The 15783-nt window shown below is 36.0% G+C and overlaps 1 protein-coding gene and 1 long non-coding RNA gene across 2 annotated transcripts in view; one reads left to right on the top strand and one right to left on the bottom strand.

Annotated features, from left to right (window-relative positions):
* The window catches only part of LOC136038974 (mannosyl-oligosaccharide alpha-1,2-mannosidase IA-like), a 12561-nt gene extending 10075 nt beyond the window's left edge, over positions 1–2486 (bottom strand). Inside the window, exon 1 of the mRNA XM_065722492.1 lies at positions 2368–2486. Coding sequence (XP_065578564.1) covers positions 2368–2486 — 119 coding nt within the window. The remainder of the gene's footprint in view (positions 1–2367) is intronic.
* Positions 2487–4778: 2292 nt separating this feature from the next.
* On the top strand, positions 4779–15566 carry LOC136038465 (uncharacterized). Its single transcript, XR_010620217.1, has 2 exons — positions 4779–4917; positions 15017–15566. It is a non-coding gene; the product is annotated as an uncharacterized LOC136038465 (long non-coding RNA).
* The last annotated feature ends 217 nt before the right edge of the window (positions 15567–15783 follow it).

Below are 15783 nucleotides of genomic sequence, written 5' to 3'. Positions count from 1 at the left end.
GTTCACAAGAGGTAAAAAGAAATGTATCCATAAATTTTATGATTTAAAATATCAGTTAAAATGTAATAGAAGTCTTTAAGATCCAAACAATCCTCAGTACAATTAATTTAGTTTTAATTAAATCAGTGTAAAAGAATTACTTTCTAAATTGTATGATGGGGTTTTCAAAATTGCACCTCGCATTCACGCTCTTATCTCGATTTTTCTCTTTTTTCAAAGTTTTTTCTAATATGATTATTTAAGCTATTGGTCAGGCATGTAAAAAATATTTTTTTTTTTTGTGGGACTGGACAAAATAGTTGGAAAGCATATATTGGAGCTGAGGGCAAATTAGATAAGACGCAGGAATAGATATAGACCAAACCGTTAAAACCTTGGTAATATGGGAAGGAAGGGGGTTAAAGCTATTCCATATGTTCCCGGTAGTAACGTATGTTCTCTCAGTTAGTGACTACCATATGGTAATACTATGGTAATACCATATGGTAATACCATATGGTAATATGGTAAATACTGTGACTAGTATATAAGTAGTGAGGTCCAATTCCAAGAAGAATGGAAATATTTAGGAGTGACGTGTAAGGCAAAGGGTAAATTATTTAGTAGACATATAGGACGTAGCGAGGAGATGTATAGGATGTGGTCGAATTTTGTCTTAAGGAGGCAGATAAGAGTATAAGCGATATTAGGATACAGAAGGAAATTTTTGGAGTAAGGTATTGGAAGTTGGGGGGTTTCAGAAAAGTGGCAAATTTGAAACCGTTTATCTAAGATATATTGGATAGCTAGGTGTAAATAGAGATAATAATAGTTTTTTAGTTAGAGGAGATTTGGGTATCTTTTAGCGAAGACATTGAAAGCTAGTGAATATGATTAGGTTGTGGGAGCGTATTGTGAAGGAAGAGGTTGTGGGAGAGTAACGGAAGGAAGAGGTTGTGGGAGCGTATTGTGAAACCGCCATGAGCGCGGCTGCTTAAATTTCCTTATTTAGAAGCTATTAGAGATGAGCCTTCTTTTTTTGGCCGTACTAAGCAGGAAGATTCTACGGGGTTGTGGAATAGGGCAAGTACGGAACAATGGATGAGCTTTTGCGACTCCAAGAGGTACAGGTTTGGGAGTTTAAAAGACGTCTTTCTGATTCCTTGAGCCTCTACGTGGTGGTATAGATAAAAATGGGGTGAAAGGGTATTTTCTAAGGTGAATTTGTGAAAATAGAAGTTAATTTATATTGAGGGAAAACAGTTTACTAGTTACGCTAAGAAGAAAATATCTGGGGAGGAAGCAAGAGGGCGATGATCTTTACTTTTGCCCTATGTGTAGAGGTTTGTATGAGAGTTATGGGTCGTGCGATGTATGCGTTTGAAGAATTGAGGGAGGTGTGAAAGGAAACTTATGGAGGATGTAGGCTTAATGAAAAATAACTCGGAAGTATTGTGGAGTTATGAGTGTTACGAGTGTTTTATGACAAGTGTTAAGTGTCAAGTTGCAAGTGTTGTGTATGAGTTTTTATAAGTGTTGCAAGGTTAGGATGATTTCTCATGCTAGCAATGGAGCACAAAAATAGATTTTTGTAATATTTTTTTTATGCAGCTTGAATTAGTTAGAACGGAGGACTTTTATTATGTTTTGAATTAGAACCCTAGGACTTTTAGAGAAATAAATTTATTATTATTATGATTACTAGTATTATTGTGCTGTACTGCTGATAAAAAGGATTTTGTTTTTAAAGATTATCATGCTTACCTAATGCAATAATTTATTCACTGTGTAATCTCTAGTAACCCGAAATTCCTGTGTATTTGCGGCTCCCTCCTCCCCCTTGTCAAAGCAAAAAGATAGCATAAAAAGGTACTTTTCCTCCCCTTCTCCCTTTTTATAGGACATACGTCCTATGTAATGGTGCATTTTTATTATGTATATAGTCAAATTATTCGCTTTTTGTTAATCTATTTTGTATCAACTGCTAAAGTTGAATGCGTCAAGATTTTGTCGTTTTTTGTATGTGTTTTTACTCGTGGTGTTTTCTCTCGTTTCATTTTTCTGAAATAATCAACTTATTCGGATTTTATACTTTGAGGTACTTTAAGTTTGTAACTCTAAGAAATTTAAAATTAAGCCATTGCTTAATGCCTATTGGTATTATCTACTTTTCATTAACTTTTTTCGCTTATGAATATGTAAGAAGGTGCTTGTAGAAGAAATAAGCATCAAAGTATTTTATCCAGTTGATACAACAATAAATTACGCGAAGTAAAAACGAGCAAGTGACGTCATTATTGGGGCTTGTGCTGCGTAATTCCGATGTCTTGACGGCTACTCCCTTTCAGTCCTATTGAAAAATGAAAAAATAGTGGCCTAAAAATTCACCTGTTTTCATCACCGTCCTTTCTTGGCGGAGAGCATTTTCTTTGAAAAATGCGGTCCAGTTCTGACAGTATTATTGTGACATCATTTTTTGAGGTGCTGTGGGCTTCATGCAACGACATCTTTGTCGGGACTTGTGTTGTCTCAATTAGGCTAAACTGCACACAAATACTAATTGCACAAAAATGCACAAAGTCCAATTGTTTTTTCAAGCATTTATAATCCAATAATTTCCTTTGATTTTAAAATTACGTGGTGTGAAAATGAACTAGTGACGTCATTATTGGGGCTTGCGCTGCGTAATTCCGATGTCTTGGTGGCTACTTCCTTTCAATCCTCTTGAAAAATGAAAAAACAGTGGCCTAAAAATTCACCTCTTTTCATCACCGTCCTTTCTTGGCTGCATTATAATGCATTATAAGCATTTATAATCCAATAATTTCCTTTGATTTTAAAATTACGTGGTGTGAAAATGAACAAGTGACGTCATTATTGGGGCTTGTGCTGCGTAATTCCGATGTCTTGGCGGCTACTCTCTTTCAATCCTCTTGAAAAATGAAAAAACAGTGGCCTAAAAATTCACCTCTTTTCATCACCGTCCTTTCTTGGCTTTGCTTTGAAAAATGCGGTCCAGTTCTGACAGTATTATTGTGATGTAATTTTTTGGGTGGTATTGGCTTCATTAAATGACGTCATTGTCGGAGTTAGTGCTGTCTCAATTAGACAAAATTGCACAAAAAAGGCTATCTGTATGATAAATGTAGTAAAAATCACAAGATTTTGGTGGAGAAGCTTGACTTTCCAGGTCCTCTATGCGTACGATTAGCTTGCAAAATAATATTATCGGCCGGGGCCTTAAAATGAAATGCACGAATAGCACGCTTAGTCTAAACGCAGCATGTTCTGAGCGGTCTAATATAACTGAGCATCTAGTTTCTGCTGTTTTAATTCGTTGGGTGAGGCAGTAACATAAAAATACTTTTGTTGATAATTTGAACAAGATGCCATAAAGTTTTAAGTTCTTTTTCATCTGGGAGGGGGGCTCTTCAACATACCTGAATTGCTGCTTTTCGTTTGGTTATTTTTTTTCGGAGGAGAGTAAGAATTAAAAAGCAGATTAGTACAGAAAACTGGTTGAATGTAGTGAGTTTGCGTCGTACTCATGGTGTCATCAAGGCATCATGAACAAGGTGCCATAAAGTTTTAAGTTCTTTTTCATCTGGGAGGGGGGCTCTTCAACATACCTGAATTGCTGCTTTTCGTTTGGTTATTTTTTTTTACACAGAATACACAGAAAACTGGTTGAATGTAGTGAGTTTGCGTCGTACTCATGGCTATTTTTCTTTTCCAAGTTTTTTAATTATTTTTGGTCTAGTTTGGAAATTAGTTTTAATTTTTAAGAATCTAAAATAAAAATTGAAAAAATGTAACTCCCGTTTTTCTACTTTTATTGTACACTTAACACACTCTGAGGGATGCTTTATCTTGTGGTAGCATCAAGTTTCTACTGGTGGGGGCACAGATTAAACACTTTAGGAAAAGTTCAATTCAAGTATTTACAATTCTAAAATTCCCCATCATTTTTAAAATTATTCTTCATATTAATTTTTAACAGTAATTTTTCCTTTTTCTTCCTTTTTTCTCTCTTGTGTATTTTTTTTGTTGTTTTAATAAATTTCTCTATCTTTCTAATGTTTCTTTGTAAAATCCCTTGAATTCGATTTTTCGAGTGTGCTATGTAGGTGAAAAAATATTATCCTTTTTTTTTAAGATTAATAAATACAGAAACTCCAATTTCTTAACTAGCTAAATGATTTTTCAAAATATGGAACAAAGTAGAATGGATTCAAGAGCCGTGAATATAAAGTTGAATCAGCGATTTTAGTTTTTTATACTTTGACGTTCAATATGGTATGTAAATTGTTTCGGTGGTTATTTGAACCTGAGTTACCCATATTATATTTTTTCCTTTTTTTTTATTTGGAAAAGAAAATGTATGAGAATCTATGGACAGGGAGGCGATTTAACAAAATTTGTCAATGTCATTTTGTCGCTTCTAATCTCGGAGTGTTTGATTACAACCTTTTACCCCATCTTGATCTAAAAAAAAAAAAAACAACAAAAAAACAATATGCTGAACTGGCTCTAAAAAGTTTGGCCAAGTTTTGACAAAATATGGCAAAATATGTCCTGCGAAAAAGACCATATGACGTCGCTACAAATATCAGAAGTTATGTTTGTTTGAAAATAAAATGCTCTGATTTTTTTATGTACATTTAAAAATCTCTAAAAGATTTTATTAAAACGCTTTTAGTTAATGGAAAATTATTTAATTGAAACAATATGGGAAGCTTCTTTCTGAACCTAATCTTGTATTTTGAACAATTAGTCATTTTATTCTCCATTTTAGCAAAATGAGATTCAAGCTGATGCCAGTAAATATTTAGTACAAATTGCTGACGTCTTGAATCGAGTTCCTAGAGAAATGCTGCTTATTTTTAAAACAAATGATCTGCTAAGGAGTATTGAATATGCCCTGAAAACGCAGCACAGGTAAGAAAATATTTTATTCTCTTATAACTTAACCATTTTGTTTTCAGAGATGCGGGAATGGTTGTCTAAGATCAGCAAATATATTTATATCACTTGTTAAAAGTTCAAGGCTGTGCTTATACATGTCAAGCCGAATCTTGTTCTCGGTATTTTGAAATAATACTTTTTTGTTTCATTTTATTTTTCGAAATAAGATTGGAATATTGGAAGTCAAGGTATTGATTTTTGAAGGAGGGGATTTCCGATGGGATATACCGAACCCCAATGTTTTTAAGCTTACACTCCCTCTCCCTAGTTTTCTTTATTATTTTTATTTGTCACACTTTCTGTGTGGCTGATCAGTTGTACATGGGGGGGGGGGATTTTCTGGCGGAGTAAGCCGGATCCATTGAGATGGATCCATTGACTAGGATTATTCCCCCCCCTCCAAAAAAAATCTTGCCTCATTAATTTTATTTGTAATACTTTCTCTGTGGCTACTCAATTTTAAACGTGGGGGAATTTTCTATGGGAATAAGCTGGACCCTATTGGCTATAATCAAGTATGGCTCTCAGAAATGGCGTTTTGGAAGGCTTAGAAACACATACTTGAATCGTCTGAGATTAATGTTAAGACGGCCGTCCTGGCGGAGTGGGTTGGTGCGCTGGATTCGGGATCCCTTGTCTGAGAGGACGCGGGTTCGAATCCCGGTGTACCCAATTCTTCAGTTTGGGACGGGGGTCAGTGGTGTGACTCTGTAAGCTTAGCCAGAGTGAAGCCAGTTCTAAATGGGTACCTGGAGAAATCTGGGGAAGGTAAACAGGAAGGGTGTGCGAAAGCACAGGATGGCTGGCCCCCAACCCCCGATTGCACTTCCTGGCTGAAGGGCCAAGAAACGGAGATCAGCACCGCCGGTACGGACTGTAAAGTCTAATGCCGTATCCTTTACCCTTTTTTTTTACTCTATTAACTCACCATGTATAACACAATAAGCTGTCTTAAATAATGCGGCTTGATCCTGTTTTCTAGAGCTATAATTCTTGACCGGTTTCTAGAAAAATTTAAGATGGGTAGGTCACGTTTTATGGAAGAAGGATTACATATTCCCAAAGATTGTGCTTTTTATCCATCCATCCGGGGCCAAACGAAAAGCACGTAGTCCCTAAATGGGAAGGAAGGTCATAAGAAAGAGTTTAAAGGAAACTGCAACTTTATGGAACTTTATGAGGGGGGGGGGGGGGGGGTAAAGAGCGAAGTTTTGAAAAACTTGAGAGGGAGAGGAGTATGGGTAGCTGTGTTGGCCTCAGGTGGCTTGGTATTGCAATGAATTGCAAGTAGTAGTAATAGTAGCATTTAGGTAAAAATTCTCGTTTTTTCTTAGTTAATTTTATTATGCGGAGCATCTTTATTGTTCTTTTTGGCCAACCGTCTAGGGCTAAACGGAAATTACGTCGTCCGTAAATGGGAGAAAAGGTCATAACTACTGCTACTACTACTGCTACTACTACTAATAACTCTCTGCAGCACCAAGCCGCCTGAGGCCAACACAGCTACGCCCGCTCCTCCTCCAACCTAATTTATTCAAATCCTCCCTCTTTAAACCCTCCCAGGAAGTTCCCATTTCCTTTAAAGCTTTATTCATAACATCCTCCCACCCCAGACGAGGACGACCTGTTTTCCGTGTAACCCCAGATGGTTGGCCAAAAAGGCCAATCTTCGACAATCTGTCTTCCTTCATCCGCAGAACGTGTTCTAGCCATCTCAACCTTTCGTTCATTATAGCCCTAGAAAGCGGGATTGAACCATATTTTTCGTACAACCTACCGTTTGAAATGTGGTCAGTCAGCCGGGTACCCAGAACAATCCGTAGGCAATTTCTCTGGAAAATATCTAGCAAATCTTCTTCCGCTTTTGGAGCGCCCATGCTTCAGAGCCATATTTGACTACTGTCATCACTGTTGCTTCCAATATTCGAATCTTAGTTTGTAGACCTATCTTCCTATTCTTCCAAACCTCTTTTAATTGTGAAAAAAAAACCTGAGCCTTAGTTATTCTACTTTTAACAACTTCACTGCTCCCACCGATTTTACTAATAATACTACCTACGTAAGTGAAGCTGCCCAACTGATCAATCTTTTCGGTACCCAACGTCACCTTTTCATCTTCACTTATTCCTAGCCTTAGGGACAGAATCTTTTTAACATTAATTTTCAAACTTGATGCTAGCACCCTGAACTCGCAAAACCTCTAAAAATTCATTTATTCGTTTTGCTCACACTTTCATCTAATGTGCTTTAATCACCAGCATAATATAAGTGCAGAAGAGTTTTTCCTCCCCATTTGATTCCATGGTCTCCCATTGCCTTCCTTGTCCTCCTTAAGATAAAGTCCATCAAAATGATCCATATTAAGGAGGATAGAACACAACCGTGCTTAACTCCTGATTTAATACAAAACCAGTTACTAACCTCATTTACTCCCATTATAACCTCCCATTGCTTTCCTTGTGCTCCTTAAGATAAAGTCCAACAAAATGATCCATATTAAGGGGGATAGAACACACCCTGCTTAACTCCTGATTTAATACAAAACCAGTTACTAACCTCATTTACTCCCATTATAACCTCCCATTGTTTTCCTTGTGCTCCTTAAGATAAAGTCCAACAAAATGATCCATATTAAGGGGGATAGAACACACCCTACTTAACTCCTGATTTAATACAAAACCAGTTACTAACCTCATTTACTCCCATTATAACCTCCCATTGCTTTCCTTGTGCTCCTCAAGATAAAGTCCAACAAAATGATCCATATTAAGGAGGATAGAACACAACCCTGCTTAACTCCTGATTTAATACAGAACCAGCTGCTAACCTCATTTCCTACCTTAACCGCAGCAGTATTATTCTCGTACATAGCACAAATTACTTAAATGTATTTGTCTGGTATACCATATAAGAATAAGACCTTTGTTAACGCTTTTCTATCAACAGAATCGAACGCTTGCTCATAATCGATAAAACTGAGGACCAAAGGTGTTTGACAACGATGGGATTTATCAGTTATGAACCTAAGAGTGAAAACTTGGTCGACACATCCTCTTCCTTTTCTGAAACCCCTCTGTCCTTCTTTTAAAACTTTATCTATAGTATCTCTCAGTCCCCTAAAAAGTATCATATTACTAAGTAATTTGCTACCTACAGAGACCAGACTAATGCCTCGATAATTACGACACTCACTCTTGTCACCTTTCTTATACAGTGGTTTAATTAAGGTTTTCCTAAAATCATTAGGTACTTCCCCTTTTTCAAAAGTCATATTCATAATCTTCAGTAGCTTATTTCTAACCTCAGAGCCACCATATTTAAGGAACTCATTTATCACACTATCAGCACCTGGAGCCTTATTATTTTTTAATCCTTTTAGTACTGTCGCTAATTCTTCCTCACAAAACAAGGTCATAAGAAAGAGTTTAAAGGAAACTGCAACTTTATGGAACGGGGAGGGGGGTAAAGAGCGAAGCTTTGAAAAAACTGGGGAGGGAGAGGAGTATGGGTAGCTGTGTTGGCCTCAGGTGGCTTGGTATTGCTATGAGTTGCAAGTAGCAGTAGTAGCATTTAGGTAAAAATCCTCCATTTTTTCTGGATTAATTTTATGATGCGAAATATCTTTATTGTCGTTTTCGGCCAACCGTCTAGGGCTAAACTGAAGGCAGGCCGTCTGCGGTTAGGCTGGGAGGATGTGAAGAAAGATTTAAGGGAAATGGAAACTTCCTAGGAGGGTGTAGATAGGGAGGCTTCGAATAGATTAGGATGGAGGGTGAGCGTGCGTAGCTGTGTCGACCTCTGACGACTTCGTGCTGTGGTGAGTTGTTAGTAGTAGTAGTAGTTATTCTCACTGAAAGAGGAAGCTTGTCTGTTCTGTTGACAAAGAAGGTTCTACGTTTGGTTAAGAAGACTCTAACCCTGAGTTCCCATAACTGTTTTTTCGTCGTTGTTGTGTTTTCTATCAGATCTCATTCATTTATGCTCCGCGTGTTGGTGGCTTACTTACTTATACTTGTGTCATGACTACAAAGGGAATATTCAGGACTATACTTCTTTTCAGCTCTCCTCGACGATATGATTTGGCGGTTAGTTGAGTTTCATGTTACTCAGTCAGCGAATGGCGTTACAATCTCTACCTGTTTTTTGTAAAATACATAAACAAAGCCGCAAAAACATTCATCCATTAGGAAACAAAAAAGTGTTTTTGATTCCATCCTCTCCCGATTTGATTCTAATCTTTTGATTGTCATGATTTTTTATTTTATTTCATCGTCTCACAACTAGTACATTTATCCTCTTCTATCAAAACTGTTTTACTCTCGCTTTTGGGGATTCTTGAATAGAGGTCATGGGTTTCGGGGTAATAAAGAGGACATTTAAGAAGGAAGTTGATGAATATTATTCAAGTGACATTTTCTCCTTATGCAAATTTAGAAGAAATGCAAATTAAGATTTTTGTTTTGTAGAGGCTTAACGGCCTGCCATCAAATTTGCGAATATATTTATTTATTTAATGACTTTGCTCTCATGATTTAGTAAAAATAGACAAATTGATAATCACTCTAGATTTTATTTCTTCTTTTCTTTGTTTTGTTGCGTAATATCTCTGATTGGATCCGTAGCCCATCCTTGACCTTACACCCATTCGCTAGACGTTTAATTATTGGTGGATAATTAATATGCTATTGTACTTATGCTGAAGCAATTAGGCTTTAATTTACTCCAGGGATACGCTATTTGTAGCTTGCATGACACATGCGGGTGTTTAAGTTTTTGGCCCACTGTCCCAGGCGAATTTCCATAAACACGCCTGTGTGATTTTTATAAGTGAATTAAATAAAAAAAACTAGTTTTTTTAACTGAAAGTAAGGAGCAACATTAAAACTTAAAACGAACAGAAATTACTCCGTATATGAAATGGGTTGTCCCCTCCGCAGTCCCTCGCTCTTTACGCTAAAGTTTGACTCTTTGCCACAATTCTACTTTTTAAAACAATTGAAAACTTTAGCGTAAAGAGCGTGGGACTGCGGAGGGGACAACCCATTTCATATACGGAGTAATTTCTGTTCGTTTTAAGTTTTAATGTTGCTCCTTACTTTCAGTTAAGAAAACTAGTTTTTTAATTTAATTTCTGAATGTTTTTGAATTAATGCATGTTTGATTTTGGCTCTCCGCACATAAATTATTGAAATGAAATTAGTATATTAATTTTTTTTGGCTAAATGGCTTTCTCTTAGTTTTGATCAGACGATTTTGAGAAATAAGGGGTGGGAAGGAGGCCTAGCTGCCCTCCAATTTTTCGGTTACTTAAAAAGGCTACTAGAACTTTTAATATTCAACGAACGTTTTTATTAGTAAAAAATATACGTAACTTAAGAATTAACTTGCGTAACAAACTTTTATATTCTTATATTTTTATTATGTGTACGAGGGGTTTTGTACCCTCGTTAATACCTCGCTCTTTACACTAAATCGTAAGTTTTGTCCCAATTCTTTAAGAATGACCCCTGAATCAAAAAGGCCGTAGAATAAATTGTTGAAATCACTTAAAAATATTTTAGCATAAAGAGCGAGGTATTTATCTCCTCCTAAATACCTCGCTCTTTATGCTAAAGTATTTTTAGAATCCCTCATATGCGTAATAATCTCTGTTCGTTTTAAATTTCAATGTTATTCCTTACTTTCATTTGAAAAAACGTTTTCATGTTTATTTTTTCATTGTTTTTTTTTTTATAGTAATGCTAGAAAATCCTGCGCCCTTTTCATTGAATTTTTCTTCCCCCATGACATATTCCTCAAAGGAAAGATTCTCCCACAAAGCCCTCTCCCATCAACCCCACCCCCAAACCAAAAAATCCCCATGAAAGCGTCTATACACTTCCCAATAACCATTACTATATGTAAACACTGGTCAAAGTTTGTAACTTGCAGCCCCTCTCTCAGGGATTCTGGGGGAGTAAGTCATTCCCAAAGACATAGTTATTATGGGTTTCGACTATGCTGAACAAAATGGCTATCTTAAAATTTTAATCTGTTGACTTTTGGAAAAAAATGAGCATGGGAGGGGGCCTATTTGCCCTCCAATTTTTTGGTCACTTAAAAAGGGCACTAGAACTTTTCATTTCCGTTAGAATGAGCCCTCTTGCGACATTCTAGGACCACTTGGTCGATAAGATGACCCCTGGGAAAAAAAACAAAAAAAACAAACAAACAAATAAACACGCACCCGTGATTTGTCTTCTGGCAAAAAATACAAAATTCCACATTTTTTAGATAGGAGCTTGAAATTTTTGCTATAGAGTTCTCTGATATACCGAATTCGATAGTGTGATTTTTGTTAAGATTCTATGACTTTTAGGGGATGTTTCCCCCTTTTTTTCCAAAATAGGGCAAATTTTCTCAGGCTCGTAACTTTTGATGACAAAGACTAAATTAATTGAAACTTATATATTTAGAATCAGCGTAAAAATTCGATTCTTTTGATGTATCTTTTAGCATCAAAATTCCGTTTTTTAGAGTTTCGTTTACTATTGAGCCAGGTAGCCCCTTACTACAGTTCCTTACCACGAACTGTTTGAAAAGAAAATAATTCGGTATTTCGGGGCTTCTGACATTATTACTCCTTTGCGGAAGTTAGGCTCAAAATTGAAAAAGGATTATATTTTTTCTCTGGGCCCCTTCCACCTCTTAGTTCGTTTATTTTCCCGTTAGTTTTCACCTGTTTTCGCTTTATAGTTGTGTTATCTCTTAGCAGTTCTATCGTTAGTTGAGTTATGGTTGTGGTTTATATGTTTTATCGCTCGTATAGTTGTGTTATTTTCAAATTATACTCCATAATAGAGAGGCTCCGAACACCCAGCATTGTATATTAAGCTCTTAATTTGACGTTTTTTTTTCTAACGAGACCAGATTCGTCCTGCGCCCTTTTCATTGAATTTTTTCCCCCATGGCATATTTCTCCAAGGAAAGATCCTCTCACATAGCCCCCTCCCTCAACCCTACCCCCAAAACCAAAAAAATCCCCCTGAAAACGTCTGTACACTTCCCAATAACCATTATTATATGTAAACACTGGTTGAAGTTTGTAACTTGCAACCCCTCCCCCAGGGACTGTGGGGGAGTAAGTCATCCCCAAAAACATAGTTATTATGATTTTCGACTATGCTAAACAAAATGGCTATCTCAAAATTTTGATCCGTTGACTTTGGGAAAAAAATGAGCGTGGGAGGGGGCCTAGATGCCCTCCAATTTTTTTGGTCACTTAAAAAGGGCACTAGAACTTTTCATTTCCGTTAGAATGAGCCCTCTTGCGACATTCTAGGACCGCTTGGTCGATACGATGACCCCTGGGGAAAAAAAACAAAAAAAACAACAAATAAACACGCACCCGTGATTTGTCTTCTGGCAAAAAATGCAAAATTCCACATTTTTGTAGATAGGAGCTTGAAACTTATACAGTAGGGTTCTCTGATACGCTGAATCTGATGGTGTCATTTTCGTTAAGATCCTATGACTTTTAGGGGGTGTTTCCCCCTATTTTCCTAAATAAGGCAAATTTTCTCAGGCTTTCAACTTTTGATGGCTAAGACTAAACTTGATGAAACTTATATATTTAAAATCAGCATTAAAATGCGATTCTTTTGATGTAGCTATTGATATTAAAATTCAATTTTTTAGAGTTTTGGTTACTATTGAGCCGGATCGCTCCTTACTACAGTTCGTTACCACGAACTGTTTGATCTACTTCATTTCTGAAGGTAAAGATAGGCCCTCCCCTTTCATGAGGGGAAGGGGGGATCTGATCAATATAGATGGGATTTGTATAAACAGCCATAGTGAATTAAGATAAGTGTGAATTGTGGCCAGGATCAAACGCTCACCAAATTTCATAAAATAAAATATTTGAGCTATTTTTTTCTATAGAAGCTGTCTCGTAGTAGATTTTCCCACTGGCCCAGGCAAATTTCCATAAATACGTCTGTGTGATTTTTATAAGTGAGTACTTCATCTTTGAAGATAAGGGATAGGCCCTTCAACCTTCCCTTTCATGAAGGGAAGGAGGATCTGATCAATATAAAGGGGATCTGTATAAACAGCCATAGTAAATTAAGATAAGTATGAATTTTGGCCAGGATCAAACACTCACCAAATTTCATAAAATAAATATTTGAGCTATTCTTTTCTAAATAAGCTGTCCCGTAGTAGATTTTGCTTGGAAGAAGTAATTAAGGTATAAACTAATTAATTAATAAAGTAATTAAAATAATAACTGGTAAAGTAATTAAATAATGAGAAGTAATTAGAAGAAGTAATTAAAGGATTTCGACTGGGAAGAAGTTTTGATACGTTTTTCTTTGGTAATCATGGTTAATAATTAAGGTTGCCTTATTGCTGATCTAGCCCAAGGTTTGAATGCACAAGTTTCTGAATTGTTACCACAATATTACCCAGGAATACACTCAGACCCTGGGTTCTTGAACCTTATAAATTTTGCAATATTTCGGGGCACGTATTATCCCCCCCCCCCCCGAGAAGAAAATATCTTGTTTTTGCCAATTATCATTTTTATATGATCGTTGTTACCAGTTATAGTATATTGTTGCCATTGTTACCAATCTTCATTTAATCGGCATTTAATGACAATTTAGTGAAAAGCACTGCAAATAAAAACAGGAATACAAAAAAATGAATATGTAGAATTTTTATCACTTTTTTATGCCATCTTATCTTCTCGATCTTCTGCTTGACGATTTTTGGCCTATACCACGTTTTCGAATCCATGTCATTTTTGTGGAAATGATAATTTTCCGTGGCATCCCTAGAAAATGAATTTTCTTCATTACTAGCAAGCTGCAGAAGTCTTAAACCCCTCATAACCCCCTTACCAAAGGTACCTTTTGTCGATAGAGCTAACTTCAAAAAGTTAGCTCTTCCTTTTGCACCGAGAACGAAATAAGTGAATGTCCTTAACAAAATATCAGCCTTTTCTTTTCGTTTTTTTTTCGCTGACTGAAAACTGCCCTCATTTGGTTTTGCCTCTTTCTTAATTTTTTTTTACCTTCTTCATTTTTTGTCGTACATCAATTCCAATGTAGTGTCTGGTGCAGAATCCGAATCGTTGACAATGTAGTGTCTGGTGCAGAATCTGGTACAGGTCCAACACCTTATTAGTCAACAGTAAACGGGGGATTATTTTGTAGTTTGAATTTTAACAGAGGATTTAGACTGTTTGTTAGGAGGGGAGACCTTTCATGCATCCTCTCTTTGTGGTGAACTTTCCGATTGTCACGTAATACATAATTTATAATCCTTCTTATAAAATCCTTCTTGTGTAACGTTTGCTACAATAAAGTGCTTCTGGAATATTCGTAGCTTGTTTAATTTGACTACAACACTCCAAAGCCTATCACTTTCGCTGAAGAAAAAGGTTTAAAGTTTTCTCACCAATTTCTATTTTAGCCTAAAGAAGGCAGGGTTTAATGTGAACCTCTTTGGAATGTCCTTAGAATGAGAGGGTAAGTACTATTTCATTGGGTCATTCAGAATTTTAAGTGATGATAACTTCAAAATTTTTTTGAAAGAAATGCGATTTATCGCATTTCGATTTATCGCAAATTTTTGCGATAAATCGCAAAAATTCGCATTTATTTCGCGATAAAATCGCAATTATCGATTTAATTTTTCGATTAAATCGCCTTTGCGATTTATCGCAAAGGCGATATTTATCGCCTTTGATTCTTATTTGAATATGTAAAAAGAAAGTGTCTTACACAAATAAGGTTCACAACTGCCTTCAGGGTTTTTATTTCGACCCCGCTGCTAACTCCGTAATAAGTTTTTTTTATATCGAATTTTCTTAATGCTCATTTTTTTATGAAATGTTTAATAATAAAATCTGATAAGCATATCTCTAATGGTTTATTTTGAACGCCCTGCTTACTCTAGTAAGCAGCATATAAACACTCAATAATTTTTTAGATTCCTTTTTTTTTCTAGAATTTGTTCTTCAAAATTTTTCAATTAAAATATGTTTTCCACACAAAAAGTGTTGTAATATATTTTTTCTCTTTAGCATGTCTTCATTTATAACTATGTCTCGATGTTGCGTTCGAAGCGTCTATTTGGAGAAGCTAAAAAAATGTAATTCAAAATGGTGTTTTGTCAAGACAAGTGCTTCCGAGAAATGGTTGTCAGTTTAAGCTCACTCTCTACCAGTTGTATTTGCTTATATTGTTCTCGCCCATCGGTTCACTGCTCAGATTACGTTCCTGAATTTCTTGAAAAATTTTAGTTTTGTTGACTCTTTAGGAAAAATAAACTTTTATTTTTTACTGATTCTTGTTTTATATCTTTTTTCTGCTGGAACGTTTTGGTGTTTATTAACATTATGAACGTTTTGTTTACATCTTTTTTTGCAAACGTCATGGCACGACTCTATTTTGTGGCATACTGTGGAGTGAGAGCCGTTTAAACGTCTAAACAATCAAATAGAAGCTTTACATCTGGTGAGATGGCGATGTGAGATGGAAAAAAAAGGTTATATTTTTTACTGATTCTTGTTTTATACCTTTCTTTCTACTGGAACGTTTTTATGTTTATTAACATTATGAACGTTTTGTTTACATCTTCTTTTTTTCAAACGCCATGGTACGACTCTGTTTTGTGGCATACTGTGGAGTGAGAGCCGTTTAAACATCTAAACAATCAAGTAGAAGCTTAATATCTGATGAGATGGAGGAATATTTACGTGGGTGTCTCTCTCAGTTAGTTCAACGCTTTGTTGATTGTCCAGTAGTAGTAAAGCTTGGTTCTGAAAGAAGTCAATTTTCATTCTTATAA

This window comes from Artemia franciscana, chromosome 18, assembly GCF_032884065.1.
Source record: "Artemia franciscana chromosome 18, ASM3288406v1, whole genome shotgun sequence".
Lineage (NCBI taxonomy): Eukaryota > Metazoa > Arthropoda > Branchiopoda > Anostraca > Artemiidae > Artemia > Artemia franciscana.
Note: the sequence above shows the minus strand (reverse complement) of the source record. Positions and strands in the feature narration are given on the sequence as shown.